The 15,582-nt window shown below is 37.2% G+C and overlaps 1 protein-coding gene across 5 annotated transcripts in view; it reads left to right on the top strand.

Annotated features, from left to right (window-relative positions):
• RALYL (RALY RNA binding protein like) overlaps positions 1–15,582 on the top strand; it is an 816,695-nt gene that overhangs the window by 321,642 nt on the left and 479,471 nt on the right. For all 5 annotated transcript variants that reach the window (XM_007180154.2, XM_057532504.1, XM_007180151.2 and 2 more), the window contains one exon: positions 4,004–4,282. In XM_007180154.2, the coding sequence (XP_007180216.1) occupies positions 4,027–4,282 (256 nt within the window). In that variant the 5' untranslated portion in view covers positions 4,004–4,026. The remainder of the gene's footprint in view (positions 1–4,003; positions 4,283–15,582) is intronic.

Here is a 15,582-nt window from a genome sequence, read left to right as displayed (position 1 = left end):
CTGTTTTTTCTTTTTTCTTTTGCCCTACCCAGGTACGTGGGGAGTTTCTTGCCTTTTGGGAGGTCTGAGGTCTTCTGCCAGCGTTCAGTGGGTGTTCTGTGGGAGCTGTTCCACATGTAGGTGTATTTCTGATGTATTTGTGGAGAGGAAGGTGATCTCCACATCTTATGCTTCCACCATCTTGAAGCTCCTCCTCTCTGCAGTAGAGTTTTTTTTTCGTTTTATTTATTTATTTATTTATTTATTTATTTATTTATTTATGGCTGTGTTGGGTCTTCGTTTCTGTGCGAGCGTTTTCTCTAGTTGCGGCAAGCGGGGGCCACTCTTCATCGCGGTGTGCGGTCCTCTCACTATCGCGGCCTCTCTTGCTGCGGAACACAGGCTCCAGACACGCAGGCTCAGCAGTTGTGGCACACGGGCTCAGTTGCTCAGCGGCACGTGGGATCCTCCCAGACCAGGGCTCGCACCCGTGATTGCCCCTTGCAGAAAGGGCAGGAGCAAACTCAAACTGCTTAGGTCTTTGCTGCATTTTAAGTCTTTACACTTCTTTTTTTTTTCCTTTCCCTTTGTGCTTATTCTTTCACTTTGCTCGTAGGATGCTGCACTCGGAAGCCTTTCACCCAGCACTTCAGATGGAGCTCCTAGTGAGAAAAAATCAATTTTTCATTTTAGATATTACAGTTTTCATCTTTAGATGTTCCACTTGATTCTTTTTTGTATCTTTAATTTCTCTCCTGATTATGGGTCATATTTTTTGATCTTGGGATCTCTAGGAGGTTTTAACTGGATTCTAAAGATTTTGTATTTTATGTTGTTTAGTGTCTGAGCTCTACTTTTCATAAAGAAGTATTACGCTTTGCTCTCATAGACAGTTAAGTTGTTTTTTGGTTTAGTTTGATCATCCTGAGAATTGTTTTTAAGTTTTGTTAGGGTGGTCCTTGAGTACTTTTTACTCTGGGGATTATTTATGCCCATTACTAAGGTCTGGTCCTTCTGATGTCTAAATTTAATGATTGAGGGATCCAATTTGGACTTTCTACTGTTGCTGGTAGGAATTGAATGATACATAGCATTTTGTGGGTCTGGGAAGCATTCAGCTCACAACTTTCCAATAACTTTTTAACCAGCCTCATAGAAGTTCATCCATTTCATGCATATCCTAGGAATCAGCATAGATTCAAGGGACCCCTAAGATGATTTCTGGAATTACTTCTTTGTATAGCTCTCTTCTCTCTAGAAATCTGCTTCACAAATTCCTGCCTCTTTAGACGCCTTAAACTCTGATCTATCACATAAATTCAGTAAGGTCCCTGTCTCTGCTTTCAGTGATACACACACACACACACACACATACACACACAGAGACACACACACACTCACCAACTCTATGACATGAAATATGCTTCCCAGACAGAAAGCTGGAGCAATCCTAGACCTTACTTTGTTTTTTTTTTTTTGGCTCAGCTGTCATAGATCCACACTGCCTGTGGCTTAATGACAGAAAAACATTTGTTCCATGTATATTAGCCTGATTTTCTAGTTGTTTGAGTCAGAGAGGTAATTTAACTCTTGTCATTCCATCATGCCAGAAAGTGGCAGTCTTTCTTCAGCTGATGAAGAGTCATGTAACAGAGAAGCACAAGCTAAATATTACATTATGAGTTAAGGCTTAATTTTTCAGGGAATATTGATAGTGTACAACACAGTGACAAAACTCTTTCATTATTAAAACCTGTTAGAAACTGGCAAGTAAGTCTTTATGTGAGCAGTTAGATACACAGAGATTTTAAGGTGATCAAAAGTCATTAGGTAGAATTACACAAATGACAGTTTGGACTTACAGTTATGAGAGTCATCTACATAGAGTAAAAGGATGGAGTCACAGAAAGCATGTAGACACTTACAGTAAGAATTCAGACTGCAGCTGTGCCCTCATTTTAAATTTGACTCAGGGTCACTGTCAAAGAAAGACCACTGGGCTCTGTAAACCATGTTTATGACCTCTTCTAACAATTCTTGTGTTTCCATTTTAACCAATTTATTCCTGTCCAGGAAAGAAAATGTCAACCATAAGAATCATTCATTCTTAAAAGTAACTTTATGATATTTCTAAAAATATCTACCACATAAGAACAAAAAGAAAATAATATTATTTCTATGGATTGCATTACTGATGTTGGACTAGGGTTGTAAGAAAGGTAGCCCTTAATACATTCTGGAGCCAAAAAGGGATATTTAGTTTATTTTTCCTCCTCAGTGTGGTTAAAATACACTAGATTATAGGAGGAAGCTAAATGTTTGTTTAAAATACATATATACACCTTAATTTTTCTTATTTGAATTGATTCTCACAGCATTAGCTTAAGGTATGCAATAGCTCAAATTGCGAAATTTAAAAAAAAAGAATCAACTTTTGTTTCCTTCAACCCTAACCTTGAATAATTCTTAAAGGAAGCCCTTAAATGTAGCTAAGCCAAAACAAACAAGGCAGCAATATAATCCCTGTTTTCAATGATGCCATACTCAATTTTTATGTGAATAACTGTTTATGAAGTCAACCTTCATTATAAGGAGATATGTATAATGTCGTGTCCAATATTTAGTAAAATTTTAATAATCCAAGAAGTAATCATTAACAGCCTAATTTGAAACATTTTTGTGTTATGTGGTTGCTCTTGATTTTAGAAGTAGCTACTTTAAATGAATAATGAGTAAATTTTCAAGTATATCTAATTTACATGTCTTTAAAATTTCCACCTCTTTAGTGCTCAATTTAGAAATGTCATTTTAAATTGTTTTTAAAAACAATATACACTTATTAATTATTTATATAGCTATAAGATTTTAAGAGATTATTTGCATAAAAATATAATGTCACTGATAAAATGTATCAATTAGCTAGTGTTCAACAATTATCATCAATATTAGAGATTGTATCCTTGTTGAAATTTTAGTTTCACCATACTAGTTTCTTTAAATTGGTAGGCACTTTAGAAGATGATGTCTGGCAAAAAAAAAAAAAACAAAAACAAAGATTGTGCTTAATAAATATTGTTGAATGAATGAATGAATTTTTAAAGGCTTAAAAAATAAATCTGCAAGTTCTGGAGTACTTGGAAATAAAAGTTTCATTGAGTTTAATTAAGCACAATTAAAAACTCTGCCAAACTCACAAAACAGTTTTTAGAAATACTAGCAGTCCTTAGGCAACATAGGAGCCATTAGTTAAATGAATTAAAACTGCGGTTGAGAATGAAAATTTCAATACAGATGCCCAGTCTACTAATTTGCTGATCATTGATGAAAACTAGCTACACATGCTGTTTTATCTTTCTTTTTTTTTAAAAACTGATATTTGGTATTGGTTATAGAGAATGTACAGAATTAATTCTGGTTAAATCCTTTATTTCAAAATATGTTTTTCTTATGTTAAATTTTCCAAAAAAAATTTTAATTTTTAATTCCTTTTTTTCTCTTCCACAGCATTTAACTAAATGAATTGTTAGTTTCTGATAGAAGGGTTTTGATAATGAAATAGCTAACATATCTACGTATTATAGAAAATGTAGAAATAAAAATGCATGTTCTCCACTATAAATGGAGGTTACAGTACTATATTCCACCATCAGACCTTAGCCATTCTGGATTTTCTTTTTCACTGATAGATTAAGGTGGCTTATTTCTCATACTTGCTTCTGAAATATTGATAGACTTAAAAATAAAAACTACAAAACATTTAATCACTGTGCAGGCCTGAATTTTAGATAAATTAATCAGGAATTTATAACTGTATGCTAAATAATTATAATTATTTTTCTACTTCATTTTGCAATGCAATATTCACCTTTTATTACTATATTACTAAATTTTCTTCTCAAGAAAATCAGTAGTACTTGGGGATTTGAGTTTACCTGGTACACTATTGAAAAATTGTTAAAAGCCAATGGTATCCATTCAATCTAATTATTTTCCTTTTGATTTGTTTTGTTTTGTTTTGTTTAAGGATTAAAACAAGGTGAGCCAACCATGACTGGCAAAACACAGACCAGCAATGTCACCAATAAGAATGACCCCAAGTCCATCAACTCGCGTGTTTTCATTGGCAATCTAAATACAGCCATTGTCAAGAAAGTTGACATTGAAGCCATTTTCTCAAAGTATGGAAAAATAGTTGGCTGCTCAGTTCACAAAGGTTATGCATTTGTACAGTACATGAGTGAGCGGCACGCAAGAGCTGCAGTGGCTGGAGAAAACGCCAGGATCATCGCAGGCCAACCGCTTGGTAAGTCCCACTCCGGTACGGGTTTCACATTAGTGTTCTAGTCTCTGAGCATATCTGGACAAGCACTACTATAATATTTATCTCTTAACCAATTATAGTACTTATATATTTATAATTTATATTATTTTCTTGTTCTCATATTGGTTTACTTATAAGTGCCTTATTTTCTCTACAAATTTATAAGCGTGAGATCGTCTGCTTTGTAATACTTCTTGCCTCCACCAGTCTTAACAGGTCCAGGCAAATAAAAGATATGCATCATGTTTAACTTTATTTGACTTGCAATGATGTCTTATCTTCTAGGAAACACTCTGTGGAGCAAAAAATAAAATAATTACTTTTTATACTTATAGCACTTGCTCTGAGGGGCTAATGTTTTTTCCTCATTTACTGTTTTTATTTTGGGGGGAGAAGGGATAGAAAATAGCAAAGGGAAGTAAATCTTAATAACTGGAAAAGGAATATAAACTATTCTTTCTTATCTAGGCAGGAATCTTGTATGTCATGCCTGTTCAGTCATGTGCAATAATCAGATTTATGTCTGATGTCCAGGGAATAATATAGTTTTTTTTTCAAAGAAATGAGAATATAGTCTGAAGTAAAAGGAAAATTCTTAGGAGAAAATACTTTGTAGTAAGTATGCAGATAAAAATAAAAATTAGACACTTTTTTCTACATAAGGAAAAAGTATAATTAATACATCAGTGATTCCCTAATTTATATCTTTTGTGAGGTTCAGATTCTTTTTTGTTTTTTAAACATCTTTATTGGAGTATAATTGCTTTACAATGCTTTAGTTTCTGCTTTATAAAAAAGTGAATCAGTTATACAGATTCTTATATTAAACTGATTATACCAGGTCTTCTTTTGGATATCCACATTGCAGCTTCCTTCACCTGCATACTTCTCCATCACAATAAATGGAACCTTCATTTATCCAGTTTTTCAAACAAAATCCTAGGTATCAACCTTGATTCTTCTCTTCCCCCTGCACTCCAAATGTAATCCATCATCATGTTTCATCAATATATCCCAAACCCAATCAACTTTTAAATCTATACCAATAGCCGTCTTATACAGGCCACTGTTATCTCACGTGAACTACTGAAATAACCCCCTAACTGGTCTGCCTCTATCCACTCCTGCCAGTGTCCCTTTAAAAACATAAATGAGATTATGCCATTAATTTGCTCTTAAGTCTGTAATGCCTTTCATTGCACCCAGAATAAGGTTTTATTCTATACCATGGCGATGATTCACCACATTACCACATCTTCAACTCCATCTCCTTCTCTCTGCCTTCTTGTACCACTTCAGTGTTGCTGGCTGTCTTGATATGCCGCAAACATTCCAAGATTGTTCTACCTCAGAGGCTTTGGACTTGCTATTCCCTCTGCTCAGAAGACAGGTCCTTGCTAATCATTCTTTCCCTGCTTTACTGTATGCTGTGCTCAAATTTTACTTTCCCAAAGAGGCTTTTCTGACCAACTTATCTAAAATAAAATAGTCTTCTACCCTCTTGCCTGCACTGTCTATTCTATTATTGTACTTTGTATTTTTTTCATAGCCCTCATCAGTATCTGGAATTACATATTTTTATAAAAATTTTTTTGGCCACACCACGTGGCTTGCAGGATCTCAGTTCCCCAACCAAGGATTGAACCCAGGCCATAGTGAGGAAAGGCCAGAATCCTAACCACTAGGCCACCAGAGAACTCCCTGGAATTACATATTTTAATTTATGATGTTACTTCTATCATGTCCACAGACATAACAAAGAAGAAGGAGCATATAAAAGAAACAAGATATAAAAGCATAAAGAAATCAAGTTAGAAGAGTGTTAAGAATGTTGTATTACCAAGTTATATAATGTAATTATGAAAAATTGGGGGGAAGGTATGGAATTCGATAAAGTGAGAGTGAAGTCTGAGGTAATAGTCTTGAGGAAAAAAAGATGTTTTACATAAGTGCTTGCAATAAAACCACAAATAATCGTTACCATATAAGAATATAGTTTTATTTATATTTCTCCAATTCACTTTTCTATATTTTAAAGAAAAAGTAATGCCGTCCAAAAGACATTGGTAAGTTTTACATATGTCTTTTTTTTTTTCAACATCCCCATTCTACTTGTTTACCTTGATATTGGAATTTTCTGACCAATTTTGCTTTAACTTCTAAGTTGAAATCTCTACTTAGGGCCACATCTGAGCCAAAATCAGAGAAATACCCATTTATTGCCTCTATCCTGATTGTTATGAGATTAGTACATACTAGTAGAGATGCATTTAACAATTAATTTTTAAAAATTAATGACAAATGTAAAGTCCAGTTCACGTGTTAAAGAACTATAGCTAATTTTCCAGAGTCCCTTTTCCTATGTCAGGGAGGGGGAAATTTCCCCCTCTACCCCTCTTGAGTACTTGTGGGTGGGCTAGTAATAAAATTGACAAAACATATATTAACTGGAGAAAAGGGAACAATTGTAATTTGTGCACATGGAGGTCTCATAGAAATGGGGCCTGAGAAGTAGCCAGAGCAGGCAGCTTTTATACTTTTGAGACAAAGAAACAATAAATTTTGTTTTTAACATCTTTACTGGAGTAAAATTGCTTTATATTGTTGTGTTAGTTTCTGTTGTATAACAAAGTGAATCAGCTATATGTATACTTATATCCTCATATCCCCTCCCTCTTGTGTCTCCCTCCCACCCTCCCTATCCCACCCCTGTAGGTGGACGCAAAGCACCGAGCTGATCTCCCTGTGCTGTGCAGCTGCTTCCCACTAGCTATTTTACATTTGGTAGTGTATATATGTCAGTGCCACTCTCTCACTTCATCCCAGCTTCCCCTTCCCCTTCCCCATGTCCTCAAGTCCATTCTCTACATCTGCGTGTTTATTCCTGTCCTGTCCCTAGGTTCTTCAGAACCATTTTTTTTTAGATTCCATATGTATCTGTGAGCATACGGTATTTGTTTTTCTCTTTCTGACTTACTTCACTCTGTATGACAGACTCTAGGTCCATCCACTTCACTACAAATAACTCAATTTCGTTTCTTTTTATGGCTGAGTAATATTCGACTGTATATATGTGCCACATCTTTTTATCCATTCAAAAGAAACAATAAATTTGAGAGGAATTGACAGGATGAAGAAACTTAGGTTTGGGGACTTAATTAGTAAGGAGATTAAGCAAAGTATGGGCTTGAGTAGCACATTAGTAAAGAAGTAAGGTTTGCTTATACAGGTTTCTCTGCCCAAATTCCCTATCTCTGGCAATAAGGGTGTCCTTCTACCTCCTGTTGTAGGGAGGGCACCTTTCACATGAGAGAGATTTATTTCCTGACTTTAGAGAGACAGAGAGGAGGGTTAGTGTCCCTCTTGCATCAGCTCTTTCTTAAGTAACTTTAATTCAAAATAATCAATATGTCAATGAGGCATATTTTGGGGCAGCCTACCCTGGGCCCTAACACCTGTTAGGGTGCTCACTTATTCACTGTCCTTTTGAGAAGAATGCAATGGGGAAGGAGCAATACCCACACTAAAAATTTAGTGCCTTACTTAGAAAAACCCAAGGAAAAAAAATGATGACACCAAATCACTATGCTTTGAGAGCCACAAAATTAAATTGTGCTTCTAATAAGATACCATTTTTCATTCCCAGTCATTCTGGGATCCTCTCTCGGTTGTGTCCTCCAGTTAGTCTCTGGAACACCTATTTAATCAGCCATAATCACCCTTTCTGCCTGAATCCAAGTCAAAGACTTTATTCTTTTAGTTGAAATCTAGTCTCTCACTCCTTGTGTCTAAGTTGAATGTCTTTTCATACAAAGCAAGTGCTTTATAACTTAATAACTTTGCTTTTCAGGGCAAGTGTTTCAACATACTCACTTTTTCTTAAACCATATTGCTAGAGACTCAGGAACATCTTGTCTTCCAGATGTTCCTTATAGGACGCTGGTTCCTGAAGAAAACACTTAGTTTCCCAGGATGTATATTCATTACTGGTTTTAAGTATTTTGCTTTTAGTGACAAGGGAAACTTAGGTTTAGGTAAAATCATTTGCTTCTTGAAATTTTTGACTCTCAAATAAACCTTTTATGATTTGCAAATCCCACTAAACCCTACAAGCCCTTGATTTGAAGTGGATTGATTATGGATCAAATAATAGACCACTGACATATGAAATAGATATTAACTTCATGTACCACAACCTATTTAAGCATTGTTCTTTCTCTTTAGAGTGGGAAGAAAATTTGTTTCTTTTTTTTTTTTAAACATCTTTATTGGAGTATAATTGCTTTACAATGGTGTGTTAGTTTCTGCTTTATAACAAAGTGAATCAGTTATGCATATACATATGTTCCCATATCTCTTCCCTCTTGCATCTCCCTCCCTCCCACCTTCCCTATCCCACCCCTCTAGGTGGTCACAAAGTACCGAGCTGATCTCCCTGTGCTATGCGGCTGCTTCCCACTAGCTATCTATTTTACATTTGGTAGTGTATATATGTCCATGCCACTCTCTCACCCTGTCACATCTCACCCCTCCCCCTCCCCATATCCTCAACTCCATTCTCTAGTAGGTCTGTGTCTTTATTCCCATCTTGCCACTAGGTTCTTCATGACTTTTTTTTTTTTCCTTAGATTCCATATATATGTGTTAGCATACTGTATTTGTTTTTCTCTTTCTGACTTACTTCACTCTGTATGACAGACTCTAACTCCATCCACCTCACTACAAATACCTCCATTTCATTTCTTTTTATGGCTGAGTAATATTCCATTGTATATATGTGCCACATCTTCTTTATCCATTCATCCGATGATGGACACTTAGGTTGCTTCCATGTCCTGGCTATTGTAAATAGAGCTGCAATGAATATTGTGGTACATGACTCTTTTTGAATTATGGTTTTCTCAGGGTATATGCCCAGTAGTGGAATTGCTGGGTCATATGATAGTTCTATTTTTAGTTTTTTAAGGAACCTCCATACTGTTCTCCATAGTGGCTGTATCAATTTACATTCCCACCAACAGTCCAAGAGTGTTCCCTTTTCTCCACACCCTCTCCATCTTTTATTGTTTGTAGATTTTTTGATGATGGCCATTCTGACTGGTGTGAGATGATATCTTATTGTAGCTTTGATTTGCATTTCTCTAATGATTAATGATGTTGAGCACTGTTTCATGTGTCTGTTGGCCATCTGTATATCTTCTTTGGAGAAATGTCTATTTAGGTCTTCTGCCCATTTTTGGATTGGGTTGTTTGTTTTTTTGTTATTGAGCTGCATGAGCTGCTTGTAAATCTTGGAGATTAATCCTTTGTCAGTTACTTCATTGGCAAATATTTTCTCCCATTCTGAGGGTTGTCTTTTGGTTTTGTTTATGGTTTCCTTTGCTGTGCAAAAGCTTTTAATTTTCATTAGGTCCCATTTGTTTATTTTTGTTTTTATTTCCATTTCTCTAGGAGGTGGGTCAAAAAGGATCTTGCTGTGATTTATGTCATAGAGTGTTCTGCCTATGTTTTCCTCTAAGAGTTTGATAGTGTCTGGCCTTACACTTAGGTCTTTAATCCATTTTCAGTTTATTTTTATGTATGGTGTCAGGGAGTGTTCTAATTTCATACTTTTACATTTACCTGTCCAGTTTTCCCAGCACCAGTTATTGAAGAGGCTGTCTTTTCTCCACTGTATATGCTTGCCTCCTTTATCAAAGATAAGGTGACCATATGTGCATGGATTTATCTCTGGGCTTTCTATCCTGTTCCATTGATCTATGTTTCTGGTTTTGTGCCAGTACCAAACTGTCTTGATTACTGTAGCTTTGTAATATAGTCTGAAGTCAGGCAGCCTGATTCCTCCAGCTCACTTTTTCGTTCTCAAGATGGCTTTGGCTATTCGGGGTCTTTTGTGTTTCCATACAAATTGTGAAAGTTTTTGTTCTAGTTCTGTGAAAAATGCCAGTGGTAGTTTGATAGGGATTGCATTGAATCTGTAGATTGCTTTGGGTAGTACCGTCATTTTCACAATGTTGATTCTTCCAATCCAAGAACACGGTATATCTCTCCATCTATTTGTATCATCTTTAATTTCTTTCATCAGTGTCCTATAATTTTCTTCATACAGGTCTTTTGTCTCCTTAGGTAGGTTTATTCCTAGATATTTTATTCTTTTTGTTGCAATGGTAAATGGGAGTGTTTTCTTAATTTCACTTTCAGATTTTTCATCTTTGGTGTATAGGAATGCAAGAGATTTCTGTGCGTTAATTTTGTATCCTGCTACTTTACCAAATTCATTGATTAGATCTAGTAGTTTTCTGGTAGCATCTTTAGGTTTTTCTATGTATAGTCTCATGTCACCTGCAAACAGTGACAACTTTACTTCTTCTTTTCCGATTTAGATTCCTTTTATTTCTTTTTCTTCTCTGATTGCTGTGGCAAACACTTCCAAAACTATGTTGAACAATAGTGGTGGGAGTGGGCAACCTTGTCTTGTTCCTGATCTTAGTGGAAATGGTTTCAATTTTACACCATTGAAGACAATGTTGGCTGTGGGTTTGTCATATATGGCCTTTATTATGTTGAGGAAAGTTCCCTCTATGCCTAATTTCTGCAGGGCTTTTATCATAAATGGGTGTTGAATTTTGTCAAAAGCTTTCTCTGCATCTATTGAGATGATCATAAGGTTTTTCTCCTTCAATTTGTTAATATGTTATATCACGTTGATTGATTTGCGTATATTGAAGAATCCTTGCATTCCTGGAATAAACCACACTTGATCATGGTGTATGATCTTTTTAATGTGCTGTTGGATTCTGTTTGCTAGTATTTTGTTTTGCATCTATGTTCATCAGTGATATTGGCCTGTAGTTTTCTTTCTTTGTGACATCTTTGTCTGGTTTTGGTATCAGGGTGATGGTGTCCTCGTAGAATGAGTTGGAGAGTGTTCCTCCCTCTGCTATATTTTGGAAGAGTTTGAGAAGGATAGGTGTTAGCTCTTCTCTAAATGTTTGATAGAATTCGCCTGTGAAGCCATCTGGTCCTGAGCTTCTGTTTGTTGGAAGATTTTTAATCACAGTTTCAATTTCAGTGCCTGTGATTGGTCTGTTCATATTTTCTATTTCTTCCTGGTTCAGTCTTGGCAGGTTGTGCATTTCTAAGAATTGGTCCATTTCTTCCAGGTTGTCCATTTTATTGGCATAGAGTTGCTTGTAGTAATCTCTCATGATCATTTGTATTTCTGCAGTGTCAGTGGTTACTTCTCCTTTTTCATTTTAATTCTATTGATTGGAGTCTTCTCCCTTTTTCTCTTGATGAGTCTGGCTAATGGTTTATCAATTTTGTTTATCTTCTCAAAGAACCAGCTTTTAGTTTTATTGATCCTTGCTATTGTCTCCTTCATTTCTTTTTCATTTATTTCTGATCTGATTTTTATGATTTCTTTCCTTCTGCTAGCTTTGGGGTTTTTTGTTCTTCTTTCTCTAATTGCTTTAGGTGCAAGGTTAGGTTGTTTATTCGAGATGTGTCCTGTTTCTTGATGTAGGCTTGTATTGCTATAAACTTCCCTCTTAGAACTGCTTTTGCTGCATCCCATAGGTTTTGGGTCGTCGTGTCTCTATTGTCATTTGTTTCTAGGTATTTTTTTTTTTTGTAGTATTTCCCCTTTGATTTCTTCAGTGATTACTTCGTTATTAAGTAGTGTATTGTGTAGCCTCCATGTGTTTGTATTTTTTACAGATCTTTTCCTGTAATTGATATCTAGTCTCATAGCGTTGTGGTCGGAAAAGATACTTGATACGATTTCAATTTTCTTAAATTTACCAAGGCTTGATTTGTGACCCAGGATATGATATATCCTGGAGAATGTTCCATGAGTACTTGAGAAAAATGTGTATTCTGTTGTTTTTGGGTGGAATGTCCTATAAATATCAATTAAGTCCATCTTGTTTAATGTATCATTTAAAGCTTGGGTTTCCTTATTTATTTTCATTTTGTATGATCTGTCCATTGGTGAAAGTGGGGTGTTAAAGTCCCCTACTATGATTGTGTTACTGTCAATTTCCCCTTTTATGGCTGTTAGAATTTGCCTTATGTATTGAGGTGCTCCTATGTTGGGTGCATAAATATTTACAATTGTTATACCTTCCTCTTGGATCGATCCCTTGAGCATTACATAGTGTCCTTCTTTGTCTCTTGTAATAGTCTTTATTTTAAAGTCTATTTTGTCTGATATGAGAATTGCTACTCCAGCTTTCTTTTGATTTCCATTTGCATGGAATATCTTTTTCCATCCCCTCACTTTCAGTCTGTATGTGTCTCTAGGTCTGAAGTGGGTCTCTTGTAGACAGCATATGTATGGGTCTTGTTTTTGTATCCATTCAGCCAGCCTGTGTCTTTTGGTGGGAGCATTTAATCCATTTACATTCAAGGTAATTATCGATATGTATGTTCCTATTCCCATTTTCTTAAATGTATTGGGTTTGTTATTGTAGGTGTTTTCCTTCTCTTGTGTTTCTTGCCTAGAGAAGTTCCTTTAGCATTTGTTGTAAAGCTGGTTTGGTGGTGCTGAACTCTCTCAGCTTTTGCTTGTCTGTAAAGGTTTTAATTTCTCCATCACATCTGAATGAGATCCTTGCTGGGTAGAGTAATCTTGGTTGTAGGTTTTTCTCCTTCATCACTTTAAGTATACCCTGCCACTCCCTTCTGGCTTGCAGAATTTCTGCTGATAGATCAGATGTTAACCTTATGGGGATTCCCTTGTGTGTTATTTGTTTTTTTTTCCCTTGCTGCCTTTAATATGTTTTCCTTATATTTAATTTTTGACAGTTTCATTAATATGTGTCTTGGCGTGTTCCTCCTTGGGTTTATCCTGTATGGGACTCTCTGTGCTTCCAGGACTTGATTAACTATTTCCTTTCCCATATTAGGGAAGTTTTCAACTATAATCTCTTCAAAAATTTTCTCAGTCCCTTTCTTTTTCTCTTCTTCTTCTGGTACCCCTATAATTCGAATGTTGGTGTGTTTAATGTTGTCCCACAGGTCCCTGAGACTGTCCTCAGTTCTTTTCATTCTTTTTTCTTTATCGTGCTCTGTAGTAGTTATTTCCACCATTTTATCTTCCAGGTCACTTATCCTTTCTTCTGCCTCAGTTATTCTACTATTGATCCCATGTAGAGTATTTTTAATTTCGTTTATTGTGATTTTCATCACTGCTTGGTTCCTCTTTAGCTCTTCTACACCTTGTTAAATGTTTCTTGCATTTTGTCTATTCTATTTCCAAGATTTTGGATCATCCTTACTATCATTATTCTGAATTCTTTTTCAGGTAGACTACCTATTTCCTCTTCATTTGTTAAGTCCAGTGTGTTTTGAGCCTGCTCCTTCATCTGCTGTGTGTTTTTCTGTCGTCTCATTTTGCCTATCTTACTGTGTTTGGGGTCTCCTTTTCACAGGCTGCAGGTTCGTAGTTCCCGTTGTTTTTGGTATCTGTCCCCAGTGGCTAAGGTTGGTTCAGTGGGTTGTGTAGGCTTCCTGGTGGAGGGAACTAGTGCCTGAGTTCTGGTGGATGAGGCTAGATCTTGTCTTTCTGGTGGGCACGTCCACGTCTGGTGGTGTATTTTGAGGTGTCTGTGGCCTTATTATGATTTTAGGTAGCCTCTCTGCTAATGGATGGGGTTGTGTTCCTGTCTAGCTAGTTGTTTGGCATAGGGTGTCCAGCACTGTAGCTTGCTGGTCGTTGAGTGAAGCTGGGTCTTGATGTTGAGATGGAGATCTCTGAGAGATTTTCACTGTTTGGTATTACGTGGAGCTGGGAGGTCTCTTGTGGACCAGTGTTCTGAAGTTGGCTCTCCCACCTCAGAGGCACAGCCCTGTTGCCTGGCTGGAGCACCAAGAGCCTTTCATCCACACGGCTCAGAATAAAAGGGAGAAAAATATAGAAAGAAAGAAAGAAAGAGGATAAAATAAAATAAAATAAAACTATTATATTAAAAAATAAGAAAAAAAATTAAGAATAAATTTATTAAGAAAATTTTTTTAATGTTTAAAAATAGATTTATTAATTTTGTATAATAAAAAATAAGAAAAAAATTAAGAAAAAATTATTAAGAAAAAATTTTTTAATTTTTAAAAATAAAAAATATGAAAAAACTTATAAATTTTTTTTTAATTTCTAAAAATAGGAAATAAGGAAAAAATTATTAAGAAAACATTTATTAGGAAAAATTTTTTTTTAAGTAAGAAAAGAAAAAAACACAAAACAAAAAACGGATGGACCTAACCCTAGGACTATGGTGAAAGCAAAGCTATACAGACAAAATCTCACCCAGAAGCATACACATATACACTCACAAAAAAAGGAAAAGGGGAAAAATTAATATATCCTGCTCCCAAAGTCCACCTCCTGAATTTGGGATGATTCGTTGTCTTTTCAGGTATTCAACAGATGCAGGCACATCAAGTTGTTTGTGGAGCTTTAGTCCACTGCTTCTGAGGCTGCTGGGAGAGATTTCCCTTTCTCTTCTTTGTTCATACAGCTCCCAGGGTTCAGCTTTGGATTTGGACCCGCCTCTGCATGTAGGTCGTCTGAGGGTGTCTGTTCCCCGCCCAGACAGAACGGGGTTAAAGGAGCAGCTGCTTCGGGGCCTCTGGCTCACTCAGGACGGTGGGAGGGAGGGGTACTGATGCGAGGTGAGCCTGCGGCGGCAGAGGCCAGCGTGACGTTGCAGCAGGCTGAGGCACGCCGTGCGTTCTCCCAGGGAAGTTGCCCTCGGATCACGGGAGCCTGGCAGCGGCAGGCCACACCAGCTCCCGGGAGGGGTGGCGTGGAGAGCGACCTGCGCTCACACACAGGCCTCTTGGTTGCGGCAGCAGCAGCCCCAGCGTCCCCCACCCATCTCTGGGGTCCGTGCTGACCGCCGCAGCCTGCGCCCGCCTCTGGGGTCCGTGCTGATAGCCGCGGCTCGCGCCCGTCTCTGGAGTTCGTCTAGGCGGTGCTCTGAATCCCCTCTCTTTGCACGCCATGAAACAAAGAGGCAAGAAAAAGTCTCTTGCCTCTTTGGCAGCTGCAGACTTTTTTCCGGACTCCCTCCCGGCTAGCACCGAAGCCGGAGCCTCAGTTCCCAGCCCCCGCCCGCCCTGGCGGCTGAGCAGACAAGCCTCTTGGGCTGGTGAGTGCTGCTCAGCGCTGAGCCTCCATGCGGGAATCTCTCCGTTTTTCCCTCTGTGCCCCTGTTGCTGTGGGATCTGCGCTGATAGCCATGGCTCGCGCCAGTCTCTGGAGCTCATTTAGGCGGCGCTCT

The sequence above is a fragment of the Balaenoptera acutorostrata genome, chromosome 17, assembly GCF_949987535.1.
Source record: "Balaenoptera acutorostrata chromosome 17, mBalAcu1.1, whole genome shotgun sequence".
NCBI classification, from domain to species: Eukaryota; Metazoa; Chordata; class Mammalia; order Artiodactyla; family Balaenopteridae; genus Balaenoptera; species Balaenoptera acutorostrata.
This window is presented reverse-complemented; position numbering and strand designations above follow the sequence as displayed.